Source organism: Dreissena polymorpha, chromosome 13 (assembly GCF_020536995.1).
Source record: "Dreissena polymorpha isolate Duluth1 chromosome 13, UMN_Dpol_1.0, whole genome shotgun sequence".
Classification (NCBI taxonomy): domain Eukaryota; kingdom Metazoa; phylum Mollusca; class Bivalvia; order Myida; family Dreissenidae; genus Dreissena; species Dreissena polymorpha.
This window is the reverse complement of record NC_068367.1, coordinates 55,215,666-55,230,066: the sequence shown is the minus strand read 5'-3', so window position 1 is coordinate 55,230,066 and position 14,401 is coordinate 55,215,666. Positions and strand designations below refer to the sequence as shown.

Genomic DNA, 14,401 nt, shown 5'->3' with positions numbered 1-14,401 from the left:
TGAATTACACACATACACGTGCGAAGCTGATTCTTTTAAGTAGCAAATCAGACCTATCATATCGACGGGAGAAAATCGGAAAAAATAATATGCATATAAATGCCATATCATTACTGTTTCATAATCATAAAGCTGTTAATTGAGAAAAATCGTGACATTTGGTAACAATTAATTCATATTCACTTAAACTCAACAGAAAACAACAAAAAGTTTTTTTAGCATTTTCGATATTATTGTGTTTGATATATGTTTAAATAACACTTCGCATTTTGACTCGGTACTCGGTCACTAAATCGTACGGGGAAGACATAATTGGGTATCGATAAACGTTGATAACACAGTATTACTTTCAGTATGAAGAAACAAAACAACTGAAATAGTATAATGTCATGATAAGAAAGAAATAGTTTGATTATCTTACCACAAACTTGGTCAGTCGGTATGGAAATCGTTATTGAAAGACTGAAAAGGCTACCGAAATTTGCCAGTTTGCTATAAATAACAGAGTTTGCCTTCAATTTCTATCGAAAAGTATTGTGCTAAGTTGTTCCATTTATAAGATATAAAGATATTATTAAAGACACGCGTCATGCGAAAATGGTTTTTATGCCATATGAGGCCAGAGTAGCTATGGTCCAGCTTGCGCATCTTGCAGTCTGCTCATGAGATACATAATAAGACTATGAAACCTTGCGTGATTTATAGCGAACACCGCAACTCCTAACTAGACTGCGCAATTGCGCATACTTGGTTTGAGCTACGCAAGCCGAAGCGCCATAAGACCTATTTTCGCATGACGCGGCTCTGAAAGTATTATTCGAATGTGTCGAAAGCAAAATGCGTGTTAATAAAATATTAAAATACAAAATATTTTGATGGTGACAAAATAAACTCATAATAACCCATGTGAGGACACATATGATGTGATATCCCGTAGTATAATTTTTATTTACGAACATGTATGTGTGGTTTGAATATACGTGCAACAAATAACAGACGTTTCATGCGGTGAATATGCGACTTACAAGTGAAAAAACAACAACAACAATAAACACTTTTTTTTAAATGTACCTATTTAAAAACATATTCTTTCTAATTTTATTTCAAGGTCAGGATATTATATTTTGGCGTTTCCGATGGCCAAAATTGCTTAAGGCGATTGATTTTTTCGGCCGGCTATTAACATTGAAAAAAGCGATTATCAAAAAAAGTGTTTCTCTAAAAATGTATCATTATTCCCTGCTTTAAAAGAGCTCGCTCAGCAGCTGGAGCCAGCACGTCGCGACCGGGGCAAGCATCATCCGCAGTGTCACTACTCGAGCCGGACGTCATCTCCCGCTGACTCCCAGAACTTGGGGGGATCGCCAAGCGGATTGGTTATAGTCCGTATGTGGATAGTGGTTTCATTACATCGCCGAAAGAGAGGAACGTGAGGTGACAGTGTAGAGGACGGACGGGGCGGACCTTGGGAAGAGATGAAATCCAGGATTTCGAGAGGGTGGCCCTATGAAGATAATAGAAGTGTCCCAGGACGGCGGTACTCAGTACTCTCAACATGCCGGTGAAACCGTTCTGAGGTTCGGATCGACAGCTGGTGGCGTCTTGAGAGGCCATAAAGGCGGCGAAGCGCGCGAGGAGCGGGAAGAAGGTCTTTGTTAATTGCCAGCAATCCCTTGGAGGAGCAACTTGTCCTTTTAAAGGCAACCAGACACGATTTGTCTTTACATTGCACAATCTTACCACTGTAGACAATTAAAAGTAAATTATATTGGCGCATGCTAGCCTTTTTCGGGGCCTTTCGATTGGCCTACGTAAATGAATCAAAGAGATCAATAAATCAATGAAAATCATTGTAAATGAAGGTTGGGTATCAAAAACATTAATTGCAGTTCATCTCTACAAAGTTTTATTCAATGATACCGGTATTTGAAATAGAAATATCTTGATTTATGAATTATCAATATTTTGTCCATTCTTTTCGTCAGGCGCGGTAGCTCAGTTGGTTATATGATACACATAAAAATTCATTTAAATAAAACTGAGATTTAGTACATCAACATGTCTGTAGCACTTGTAGTCCCATTTTACTTTGATGTGGTTTAGCACCAGCAAACAGTTTGAGATCCACTAAAGACCTATAGATAACAGGTCTTTGGATCCAGCCAGCGCTTTAATTGTATTTTTCTTTTACAATAGGGTGTAGGATGAACAATACTTCGTTTTACGCATGCCCGAGACTCAAACTAAAATGGCGGCCTAGGGAATGGAGAATATGGTTTTTATTTGTTGTTACGGCTTTCGTAGCTCAAAATCTGCTTAATTTGAGAAAAGATGAAAGAAATGGTCGGAGGTTGTTGTGTTTGTTCGGACGAGCGAGGTTGGGCGGAAAACCCGCTGGTCTATTGCGATGGCAATGGTTGCAGTGTTGCGGTTCATCAAGGTTACACACCACATTTATTTACGTTTTGATAATCCAAGAGTGAGATGTTTTATTTGTTGATGGACATGTTTATTATTCTCTCTTAATGCGTGGTGCATATAGTAACCGCTTTGTCAGTTCTTACGACATCACATGTTGATGCATTGCAAAAGTCTTTGAGTGAACTCGTCAGCTTCACTCGTCTGCTCGTCGGCTACATGCGTCAGCTCGTCGGTTATACATCACCAGGGCTTTCCTTAGACCTCAAATCTCAAGAGTCAAGGACTCTTGGGAGCATATTTTCAAGAGTCAAAATCAAACTTCTGAGAGTCCTAATAATAACGCAGGAGAGTCAATGATTTTTTGCAATTTAAGCAAATTACTGAGATATAATATATAAAAAGCAACAAATAAAAAGATACATGTATGTTAACATTTATTTCTTACATTTTACTGTCACTACAACACTATGCATTTAAACACAATATTTCAATGATTAATAAATACAAAACATGTATTCGAATACAACATTAACTTCATGTATACAGCAGAGTAATATGTCATATGTTCTTCTTTTGCACGTTTGGGGATGTTAGGAGCACTGTCATTTAGATCTAAAGTACGCTTTGTCGTTGGCGTCTTACACACACTTTCAGAGTTACTACCGATTCCGAAGTCGAAAAGGTTTCTCTGCGACATTTTCCGAATGCACAAGCACAATTACACTTTGCACAATTACACTTTATCCAATAACTTTGTTTGACCGTTTCGCGTGGCTATTAAATTAAGAATGAAATACAAAATGTGAAAAAAAAAACATTTCTGCTGGCTATCACAAAAAAAAAAAAAAACATACGGGTGGTACCTAAACACAATAGCCTATATAAATCGGTAAACTATAAAAGGAAATTATTTCTACTCGCCGATAAAGGTGCCTCCGTATTTAATCCCATCAAAAATTCCGACGCCCTTTAATTATTTCATGTGCCATCTTCACTGAAGACGTGCGACAAACACGCCGTTTTCTATGCCTTCTCAAACGGTCAATTATTACGCCTACATGTATTTTGTAATCAATTAGCTCATGCAAAAATTGTCACTTTGCCACAAGGCCAGTTGTATCGGTTCTATAGTTATTTTTAGCAACTTTGATGCAAAGCGTGTAATTTGACGTTGTAGACAGTACATATGCCAGCATAACTTTCGCGCGTCTTTGAACTGAGCAATCATGAAGTGAAACAGTGATGGGTGCATTCAGCTTTGGAAATACATTCTGCCATACTCTGGAAATATCTCAAAATATGCTTTACGGTGTTCTGTGGATATGGATGTTATTATTTTATATTGAATATTATTAAAACTGACGTGGATGAGTCCATTCTGTTTTGGTGGGTTTATAGTTCTTCTTAAATGCTCTGAGCTTTTATGAGTACATACGTACAGCTCAGAGGGTCAATAGCTGGGAGTTGGATTATTGCAACTAGGTGGGTTTAATACACGTCTTTTCCGCAAACAGCTGATAACAAACGCTATGATAAATAATGGAAAGTTAATGCACGCGTCATCGAACCAGCAGTGTTTTAATTGGTCAATACTAGATTTCTTAATTAACCGAACTCCGCCTACTGGGTGGACTTGTGCTTCGATGATTGGAAACGGGCGTTAACGATTAGCGTGTACTAAATGAGATACTCCGTCCCGAGCCAATTATCGCTTAGTCTTAACAACTTTTGATCTCGTTGACGCAAGTTGGTATATTCCCCCGGGTCAAATGTGACGCATGACGTAATTTTCTCAAGAGTCAAAAAGGGGTCTTCTGTAATTTTCAAGCGTCAAAACCCGGGAGCTCCGGTCAAAGGAAAGCCCTGATCACGGAATGGCACTTTTACCTTCTGGGAATACCTCTCTAGAGAAACACGTCTTATAACATAGGCACATGCTTATATATACAGTCACAGGCTTACAATTTCTCTAGTTGCAAAAATTCAACTCTCAGCTTAATAACCTAGTCAATATAAATTGCCACCATAGAGTCTTTTGATGATTTTTGCTTTGGCAGACTCTTGGCATCAATAGTCCACTCTATCTTTTTAATAGCGAGAGTTCCGACACGAATTTCGGTTGCATCACTCCTGAATTTAAATACACAAATATTTGTGACTATTATGAAAGAACTTTGCCTAAATAGTATATATTGAGCAAAATATATCTAAATTTACCTGTTAATAAACTATATTTCAAGTTTGTTTCATCCAATATAAATCCTTGTAGAGTAAAGGTTCATGTTATCTCCCTTGGTGGAGGTTAAATTTAACTATGTTTGTAACTGAGTTCGAACAAAGAAGTGTGCAATATGCACAAAACGGTAAGAAATGAAATTGGAAATAATAATCATAAGAAGAAGAAGCAAAAGAACAATTATAACTATTTTTACTCAAAATATTAGAATCGACAGTAACGATATACCCCAAAAGTAATAGGTACCAAATAGCTATGGTACGAAATAAGAACAACTACAACAATGACAAAATGGTTGCCCTTAGAGAAAATGATCGTTCAATGTCTATGATTTCGAATGAAATACAGGTAATTTTTGTGATCTCAGTTCATATTTGTCAAACAACAGGTAGATTTGAGATATATACACTTGTAAGTACTGTAATTCCCATAATAGTATTGTATTTATTTTTTCGTTATGGTTTATAGACCGGAGTTTCAGCGTTCAGATTTATTCTGAACGTGAATTATTTCAGCTACTTTATAACCCAATGGGTTGCTGAGAGTTGCAATTCACTCTCTCTTGTCCATGGGAGCAAAATGTTATCAACAATGCAATGGTTAAAGAAAACTGAATCTGCAAGAACTTATTAAAGTTTACCTGTCTAAACCACAAACTCATCCAAATGGTACCATTAAAGCAAGAAATAATTGCTATTTATTGACTTAGTTTTTCTTTCGTATGCTGTATCCACCATATTGGAAAATGTACCCAATATTGGTTAGGTCGCAGTACACCAATCAGGGCTTGACACTAACTTTTTTTACCTACTGACCCAAAGGACCACCAGCTTTCAGAAATTACTGGTCCTCCAAGATTTCAAGTGGTCCGACAATGTCTCTGTTATTTTACTTATATTTCAACTTACTTTCCGGACTATCCACAATGTAGTGTGCATTTATAAAAAGAAAACTATACTATCTACTAAACTATCTCAATATCCTTTTCATATTTTCGCTGTACTTCAAGCTTCTCTTCATTAGTTTTAGGTTTTTAGGCGTAGGTTTAACCACCCCTGAAATGAAATTCCACATCTCGAAAACTTGTAATCTTGAAAATAAGCACGTTAAGTCGTTTACTCTCCCGCAATATCAAAACATTATTCGGCGCCCTCCAGTATAAATTCTTACGGTAAACAAAGTATATTCTGATGGTATTAAGATCGATAAAATGCTGATGATTGCTGCTTTCTCAAAATAATAAATACCATTTTGTTCATTTCCCAATCCGAACGATTAGAATTTTATGTTTATTTGCGTATCCATCACAGCAAAGTCCGGAGACATTTTCTTTAGACATTTGCAGATCGCAAATCGATTTTTTGATGCAACAACGGGTTTTTGTCATCCGGCATCTAGAAAAATTGAAATTTCCAATATGTTGCTATTTTTATCCCGGTCTCGAGTCGGCCCATAAAATAATGATGAAATTATTGCTTTATTATGAACATATAAAGTTGTTTTATTGATGAAAACGACTTTTCACCAGTATTTCACAATAAGCAGGCCAGGATTTTAAACTGGTCCGACGGATCAACCAAATTTCTAGTTTCACTGGTCCTCCTTATTTTTTACTGACCCTGGGTCAACGGACCACCGTTAGTGTCGAGCCCTGCCAATATTTTGCACGTCGGGTTATGTGATGGAGTCTATTAAAGTCGATAACGATGTGGTATTCAATACAAAATACACTGTTTCAAATTTAAACATAAAAATGTCAGCGAGAAAAGTGTATTGAAACATCGTCGTGTTTTGATAGGGTGCATGCAAAGGATAACATCCATAGGTTGCCATTCAGGTAAATTTAACATGTTTATGAAGTTTATTCATTATTCTCCTCAATTTGTCTCAAACGACGTCTGTTTAGTGAAGCGCACAGATTCCATGCGCTGAACTGCCCCCATGTTTATGAAAGGGTGCATATGGACTACCAAAGCCACCATAGCAAAAATTATCAAAGGCTCTGAGAGTCCGTTTATATGGACTAACAATTTCTCCTGACAATACTCACTTAGGGAAACACATCAATTCACATCAACCGCCCGTGCATGAAGAGAGCGTAAAAACTCGTGCTTTTAGTAAGCTATCTTCTGATTGGCCGTTGGTTCCCAATCATGAGGCAGGTTCATGTTTTGTGAGCTGGGCACCGGCACTACACTGAAATAAAAGTGGTACTTTCGGATTTTATGGTTTGGACTTCCAAAATTCACCTGTTAAACTAGAAAGTTTAAATGGCTTTGTGGAGGCATGGGGTAACACAGACATTGTAAGGTCCTTCCAAACCATGATCAGTCATTAATTAATTTACTTGCAGCATTGATCAACTGAAATATCTTGGAAGATGGAACATTAATTATCAGCGTTTTTCCTCTATATATAGCTGGTACCGTAAAATGGCACCATTCCCAATGAGAACGTATTTCCCAATTTCAAAATAAAGATTACCGAATTCACAAAAACATCCCAATTCACAGAAAAAAGCGGCAACAAGTTGCATACGCACATGTTAATCCCTTTCGTCAAAACATCACATTGTGCACATTAAGTCACCGTTAGTATATGTGCTAAGTCTGTTTTATCAATAACCATTGCCAACACTAAATCCAGTTTTGTCCGAAGTGTCTGTTTACTGTCTACAATATACTAACTGATATAATATTGAATCATCTAAAAAATGTAACAATAGAAATAAAACATGTTTGCTTGGAACTTAATTTTGAGGAAATGTCTATTCAAAATCATTTGCGATATAATTGAGTTAAAATACAAGAGAAAAGTTAAATATTTCAATTGTCTCTAAGCTACCCATGCTTTCTATGCGTGAACGTGACGTTTTACAAAAGGCATATTTTTCGCGCCCTTTTTATCGGAACAAAGAATGAACAGTATACACGAAATATACATGATCAGTGCACTGTTTATTTGAAACTAGAATTGGATAACATGGGGTAAACATTAAAATTCAAAAGCGTGTTTCGGATATAATTATGGTTATCAGAGAATGCAACAAAACATTTACAATTTTAGGTAATTGAATAAATAATAATTTGTTAAACGGCTTTACTTGTCGAAATAGATGTCTTGACAATATTACGCATCAAATGCACAATTAGTGACAATTTTCAAGATGATTACATCAAAGCCATATCAGTCTTTTAAATAACTGGCCACGATTTTTTCGCAGAGGAGTACACCGTAAGGACTGATTAGTGTGGTAGGTACAGCAACTCCACAAATCCACTGAAACCATCCATTGCTAGTGACACTGATTTATTCACGCATAACTGATTCACAATCGTTCGTATCTTCAGTGCCATGGAGCCATTCTCTTATACTACTCGTTCAGTAGTATAAAACCAATTTCGGTGTAAAATAAATGCAGCAAATCATATTACCTGTACTGATTATCAATCGCTCGTGCATTTATAGAATTTTTACTTACAACTTTGGATTATGTATCAAATATTGAGTCCAGTGCATAGTTGTCAGATGTTGTTTATAAAGCAAAGTTTCATCAACTGTCGAGTCTACTGACGCAAACCAGGTTATCCTACGGAACATGAGGCTCAAGAGCCCCGATTTAGAGTAAGACCGTTGGTACTTTCATGCACAACTTCAGTAAAAAGAGTGTTTGGTTCAACAAACTCGTTATTTAGTGTTGGTAGAAACATGATTTTGCAGGAAATCAATTACCAATTCGATATTAACATGCAACTTATTATGTGTACATGTTTTCTAAAATTTTAAGCGTATGTAATAAATTTCCCAATTCGGATGAAAACGCAGGGTACTTTCCCAATGAGCCGGGTACCGAAATCATTCCCAAAGTATTGAGGAAAAACGCTGATTAGTCTCTCTGATATTTTTTTCCCGCCGCTTAAGTGATCTACACGAGGACAATTTAACTCATCGCAACCAATTGTAGAAAATTTTCACTCTACTCAATTTTAACATCAATAATTATGTGAAGTGAAATGCAGACAAACCAAATAAATATGTTCTGATATTTAGAATAAATATGTTAAGCATCTACATTTGTTTTGATTTCTTTTTCAGCATGCTATGGAATTATTCAGGTGCCAACTGGTCCCTGGTTTTGTAGGAAGTGTGAATCACAAGAGAGAGCAGCTAGAGTTGTATGTATACAAATCTTTATATTAAATCTTAAGTGTGAATCTAGACTACATTTATTATGCCCCCCTTCGAAGAAGAGGGGTATATTGTTTTGCACTAGTCGATCTGTCCGCCCACCAAATGGTTTCCGGATGATAACTCAAGTCACATTTGGGGGGGGGCATATGTCTCCGACAGCTGAACACTTGTTGATTATTGAGCATGAAATTGTATTATCAATATAAACTACAATCACTATACATGTAATCAATTTTCACTTATTTATAGTGCAGACCATTTACAAAAACCTGTAATAAAAGTAAATATAAGCACAGAGCGTTGCCTCCATTTTGGGAAAATGCTACAATGCTAAATTTTTAATTACTAGGAAATTAAATTTATCTTGTAGAATACTGTTTTTTATTAAGTAAAATATAAATAATTTGTCTAATCTTGATGTGTTTTTTTCAGAGGTGTGAACTATGCCCTTTAAAAGATGGTGCGTTAAAAAGGACTGACAATGGAGGTAATCATGTTTTCCTCACCAGCCTTGTTAAGGGTATAAAGTATTAAGAAATTTATTGTTAAAGATGATTGTACATGTAAATTAGCACTTGATACAATGAGCCTCAGCATACGAAAATGGATCATTGTCAGTGTTGATCAAAATCTACTCTGTCCGCCATAAAGTCATGCAACTGAGTGACTGCACTGGCTGGTCTGTCCGCCATTAAGTCATGCAACTGAGTGACTCGCAGGCTGGTCTAGAACTACTCTGGCTGCATATGAAATAAGATCTTGTTTCACGTGACACAAGTTATACCGTAGGTTTCCACGTATAGCGGCAGTGTTTTACCTCCAAAAATCAAATTAAAAAGCTGGTGCGCGCTATACATTGATACAACGCTATCCTGGCTGCTAAATTGGTAAAAAATATGTTGTGTAATCGTAAATAATCAAAATGGCCGCCGTGTTTTTTTCAAGAAAACTACCACCCTATAATCGTACAGACTGAGGGGCCATTGTCGAAATAACATTAAGTCGCTACTGGTAGATATGAATGCGGTAGAAGAAGTTTTGGTCAAAAATAAATTTGTTTGAATAAACTTGCGGACATTTCTTTGTTTATGTTTTTAACCAGGTTTTTTAACCAGGTTTTCCGAAGGAAAAAACTGGTTATTAGATTGGCGAATGCGGGCGGGCTGGCTGGCTGGCGGGCTGGCTGGGGGGCTGGCGGGCGGGCGGAACAAGCTTGTCCGGGCCATAACTTTGTCGTTCATTGTGAGATTTTAAAATCATTTGGCACATTTGTTAACCATCATTAGACGGTGTATCGCGCGAAAAAATTACGTTAATATCTCCAAGGTCAAGGTCACACTTTGAGTTCAAAGGTAAAAAATAGCCATAAATGAGCTTGTCTGGGCTATAACTATGTCATTCATTATGAGATTTTAAAATCATTTGGCACATTTGTTCACCATCATGGGACGGTGTGTCGCACGAAAGAATCACGTCAATATCTCCAATGTCAAGGTCGCCACGACTAAAAATAGTATTATTTTAAAACAAACTTACAAAGGGCGTTATTTTTTTTTGTTCATTTTAAAAGTTCAGTTTGAGTTGTCTCCCTTTATCAGATTTTTTTTCACAATGAAAACCTGGTTTTGTGACAATTTTGTCCCTTGTTACACTTCTTTATTGATGAATTCCGATGGGGATTGTTGTCGACATTCCTGAGAGCAGGCAAGGGTAGGTGCGACCGAGGTCTTTTTTGCGGGTAACGGTAGGTGTGAAAGGGGGTCATTTTGCACTTTGTAATTGGCAGTGTTATTTAAGTAATATGTGTAACGACTTGTTAAGACGCTAATTGACATTTGAGACACTAATTGACACTTGAGAACATGAAGATATGCAATTCCATTTTGTGTGTATAAATATTGAACGTTCAACAGTGGTGTACCTCAACAACTGTATCCCCGTCTCCCATGCGACATTCAAATTTACCGGTAATGCCCATGCTTTCCCCGAGGAAAATCACACGATCAGGGGTTTTTTTAAGAGAAAGGGGAAGACGCTGGACGCTGGGTGAAAGGGGAAAAAAGAGTGCGAAAGAGACATATTAGGGGAAAAAATAAAAACTGTTCATTTCAATGTCTATAACTCATCAAAAGAGGCTTGTCTCTGTCCTTTTTTGTTCTTAAACACATTTAACACGTATTAAAGTCAAAGTCCTTAATAAAGTTGCAGGTGTAGATCTAATAATGGGAAATGTTTTCAGCTATATTTCTGTACTATGGCCGGGGGACGATGTCAATTTTGTGATTTCAATTTCATGACGAATGGCTTGACGATCTTGATCTGCTACAGTATTGGAAGGGAAAGGATCGGCAGCTGCCGATTGTCTACTTTCACTTTCACAATGTTCGATGTTGATTACCTCAGAATCCTGCTGGGTTATAACGGTTTTCGATGATTCTTTCTTAAAAAATGCCTCGATGCGTTCAGTATCTTCCGAGTCCGAATGTTTTTTTTGTTTGTGTAAGAGTGCCAATTGTGAGACATTTTTTTCTGTTTTCACGTTTATATCTTGGCTTGCATATAGCCCGGATGAAAATTCGACTGGTTTACGGTAATTAATTGACAAAACACGCTTTTCGCGCAAGACCGGTATCCAGTAAAATAGTCACATGATTATTACGATTAGTTGCCCAGTTTACATGACGTAATCTAAGAGCTATATTTAGAATAACTGGGATTCCCAGATTTTTTGTGTTCGTCTGGAGAGAGAGAGAGCGAGGTCGTTGTACTTGGTGCAATTTGGATAATTATCGAATGTCCAAAGGAAAAATAAACATTTCTTTGAGAGAAAATATTATATTTTGGTGAAAAATGATATTTTTGGTGGGGAAATTGTATTTTGAGGGGAAAAATTCTGGTAAGGGAAGACGCCGAATATCGGCGTCACTTTCTTAGTAAAAAAAAACCCTGACGATGTACGCTAAGTCTTATTTTCTCACGTTTTTCACGATATGCATGGTTCTGTTAATCTTTTGCTAGAAAATTACAAAATTGTCAGAAAAGTGTAGTGCTCTGCAACCCATGCTCCTAATCATAATGACGCTTCCTATTTTGAATGCTTAATTAAGCTTTCCAATGCCCCGGATTATTGGATTGTGCAATAGTAAAATGGCGGCCATTTTCGGTCCGATTTGGTGGTTTTATTGTCTTTAAATATTTGTTTCTCCATTTTTGCATTTAAAAAACAGCCTGCGCGCTATACACGGGAGCGCGCTATACGTGGAAACCTACAGTATGTGAACAAATACACACAGAGACCCAAAGACAGGGAAAATGCATCAACAGTACTTAATTGGAAATTGAATTGGTGTTTTGTCATTATACATAATTCTGTGTTTACAGTTATTTGTGTATTTGCAACTGAGGTATAATTTGAATATCTACTGTTATGTCGTTGCTTTCCAAATTTAGAGGGACACAATTTAATTCAGAGTTCATTTATTTGTGTATGTTTATATTTATTCCCCCCTTGAAGAAGAGGGGGTATATATATTGTTTTGCTCATGTCGGTCGGTCTGTCCGTCGGTCTGTCCACTGAATGGTTTCTTGATGATAACTCAAAAACGCTTACGCCTAGGATCATGAAACTTCATGGGTACATTGATCATGACTCGCAGATGACCCCTATTGATTTTCAGGTCACTAGTTCAAAGGTCAAGGTCACGGTGACTAGAACCAGTAAAATGGTTTCCGGATGATAACTCAAGAACACTTACGCCTAGGATCATGAAACTTCATAGGTACATTGATCATGACTTGCAGATGACCCCTATTGATTTTCAGGTCACTAGGTCAAGGGTCAAGGTCACGGTGACTCGAACCAGTAAAATGGTTTCCGGATGATAACTCAAGAACACTTATACCTAGGATCATGAAACTTCATAGGTACATTTATCATGACTTGCAGATGACCCCTATTGATTTTTAGGTCACTAGGTCAAGGGTCAAGGTCACAGTGACTCGAACCAGTAAAATGGTTTCCTGATGATAACTCAAGAATGCTTACGCCTAGGATCATGAAACTTCATAGGTACATTGATCATGACTCGCAGATGACCCCTATTGATTTTCAGGTCACTAGGTCAAAGGTCACGGAAACTCGACACAGTAAAATGGTTTCCGGATGATAACTCAAGAAAGCTTAAGCCTAGGACCATGAAACTTCATAGGTACATTGATCATGACTGGCAGATGACCCCTATTGATTTTCAGTTCACTATATCAAAGGTCAAGGTCACAGTGACAAAAAACGTATTCACACAATGGCTGCCACTACAACTGAAAGCCCATATGGGGGGCATGCATGTTTTACAAACAGCCCTTGTTTACTCTTTATTTTAACAGGTGTCATGATTAATTTCTGTGTTTGTATGGTTTTCTTTTTTAATAAAATTATCTGATTTACGATTTAAAGGTAATACAAATGTTTAAAAACGGTTAAGTTTTTAAACTTTTAAACAGTAATTGAAGTTTGCAATCACAACTGTTTTACAGTATCCCCCATATTTTGGAATTCATAGTTCACAGGGTGTGCAGAAATAAATGTCCTGGGAACACAGTTTAATTTTATTTACTATTTAACTGTTGCAGGCTGGTGTCATGTGGTCTGTGCATTGTTCATTCCTGAGGCATGGTTTGCCAATGTACAGACGATGGAAAGGATTATGCTAAAAAATGTGCCACCAGACAGGTTTAACAGGGTAATAATTCTATTTAATCCTAAAAAATTTGTACATGTTCAGGGTTCTCAATAAGATCCGGCCGGCGGCAAAATCGGTCGTTTGAAATCAGATTTTGGCAGGTTGAACATCGCTCAGATTAGGAAAATCGGCTATTGACTTTTCGAAATTTGCTTGTCTATTCGGTAATTTTGCTCCTTTTAACTATAAAGCAAAGACATCGCTTGATTATCTCCCTTAATGCATTACAACAACAACAACAATGAAACGGCGCAACTTGGAATCGGTCAAAATGCAGTAAAATATTTTGACGTTCTTTTCATCATATGGCGAGTTTTTGTTCCTGATTGCTTACGTATTTTGTGTTCATGCAAATTTTTTGTTGTTGTCAAAGTTTGTTTTAATTCAGTTATGTTTCAAACTAGAAATGTCACGCAAAATATGCATGGTAGACGGACGATCAGGCCTTTTCCGTCCATTCCTGTAGGGCCCTCAATCTATGTAATCTGCCGCCTAATTTCTGCGGCAGTCCCCATCTGAAAAGTTTTTTTTTTCCCCTAAAAAACTGATTTTTTCCCCCTCAGAAAAATATTTAAAAAAGTTGAAAATTGACTCCAATATATCAAACTAGTATTTTACCCTTTTTTTCACCCACTTTAATTTTGTGTTTAGTCCGACATTCATAATCCAGTTTTGACAAGATTGTCTGCTTTCATTGTATATCACTTTAACACCTGTGTACTGCGATTAACAATAACACCATTGGCCAAACATCACAGGTCATTTTTGGTGTTACCATTCTCTGTTGAATTTGCTTTGAACTGCCGAAACACAC

General features: G+C 37.0%; 4 protein-coding genes across 7 annotated transcripts in view; 3 read left to right on the top strand and 1 right to left on the bottom strand.

Moving 5' to 3' along the window:
- The window catches only part of LOC127855598 (ATP-dependent RNA helicase DDX42-like), a 316,590-nt gene that overhangs the window by 144,913 nt on the left and 157,276 nt on the right, over positions 1-14,401 (bottom strand). The gene's annotated exons all lie outside the window — the stretch shown is intronic.
- LOC127855601 (E3 ubiquitin-protein ligase TRIM56-like) overlaps positions 1-14,401 on the top strand; it is a 262,584-nt gene that overhangs the window by 114,770 nt on the left and 133,413 nt on the right. The gene's annotated exons all lie outside the window — the stretch shown is intronic.
- LOC127855600 (zinc finger protein zfp-1-like) overlaps positions 1-14,401 on the top strand; it is a 317,716-nt gene that overhangs the window by 251,757 nt on the left and 51,558 nt on the right. The window lies entirely within an intron of this gene.
- The window catches only part of LOC127855599 (zinc finger protein zfp-1-like), a 63,741-nt gene continuing 51,558 nt past the window's right edge, over positions 2,219-14,401 (top strand). Inside the window, exons 1-4 of the mRNA XM_052391343.1 lie at positions 2,219-2,440; positions 8,753-8,832; positions 9,281-9,335; positions 13,478-13,587. Of these exons, the coding sequence (XP_052247303.1) occupies positions 2,332-2,440; positions 8,753-8,832; positions 9,281-9,335; positions 13,478-13,587 (354 nt within the window). The 5' untranslated portion in view covers positions 2,219-2,331. The remainder of the gene's footprint in view (positions 2,441-8,752; positions 8,833-9,280; positions 9,336-13,477; positions 13,588-14,401) is intronic.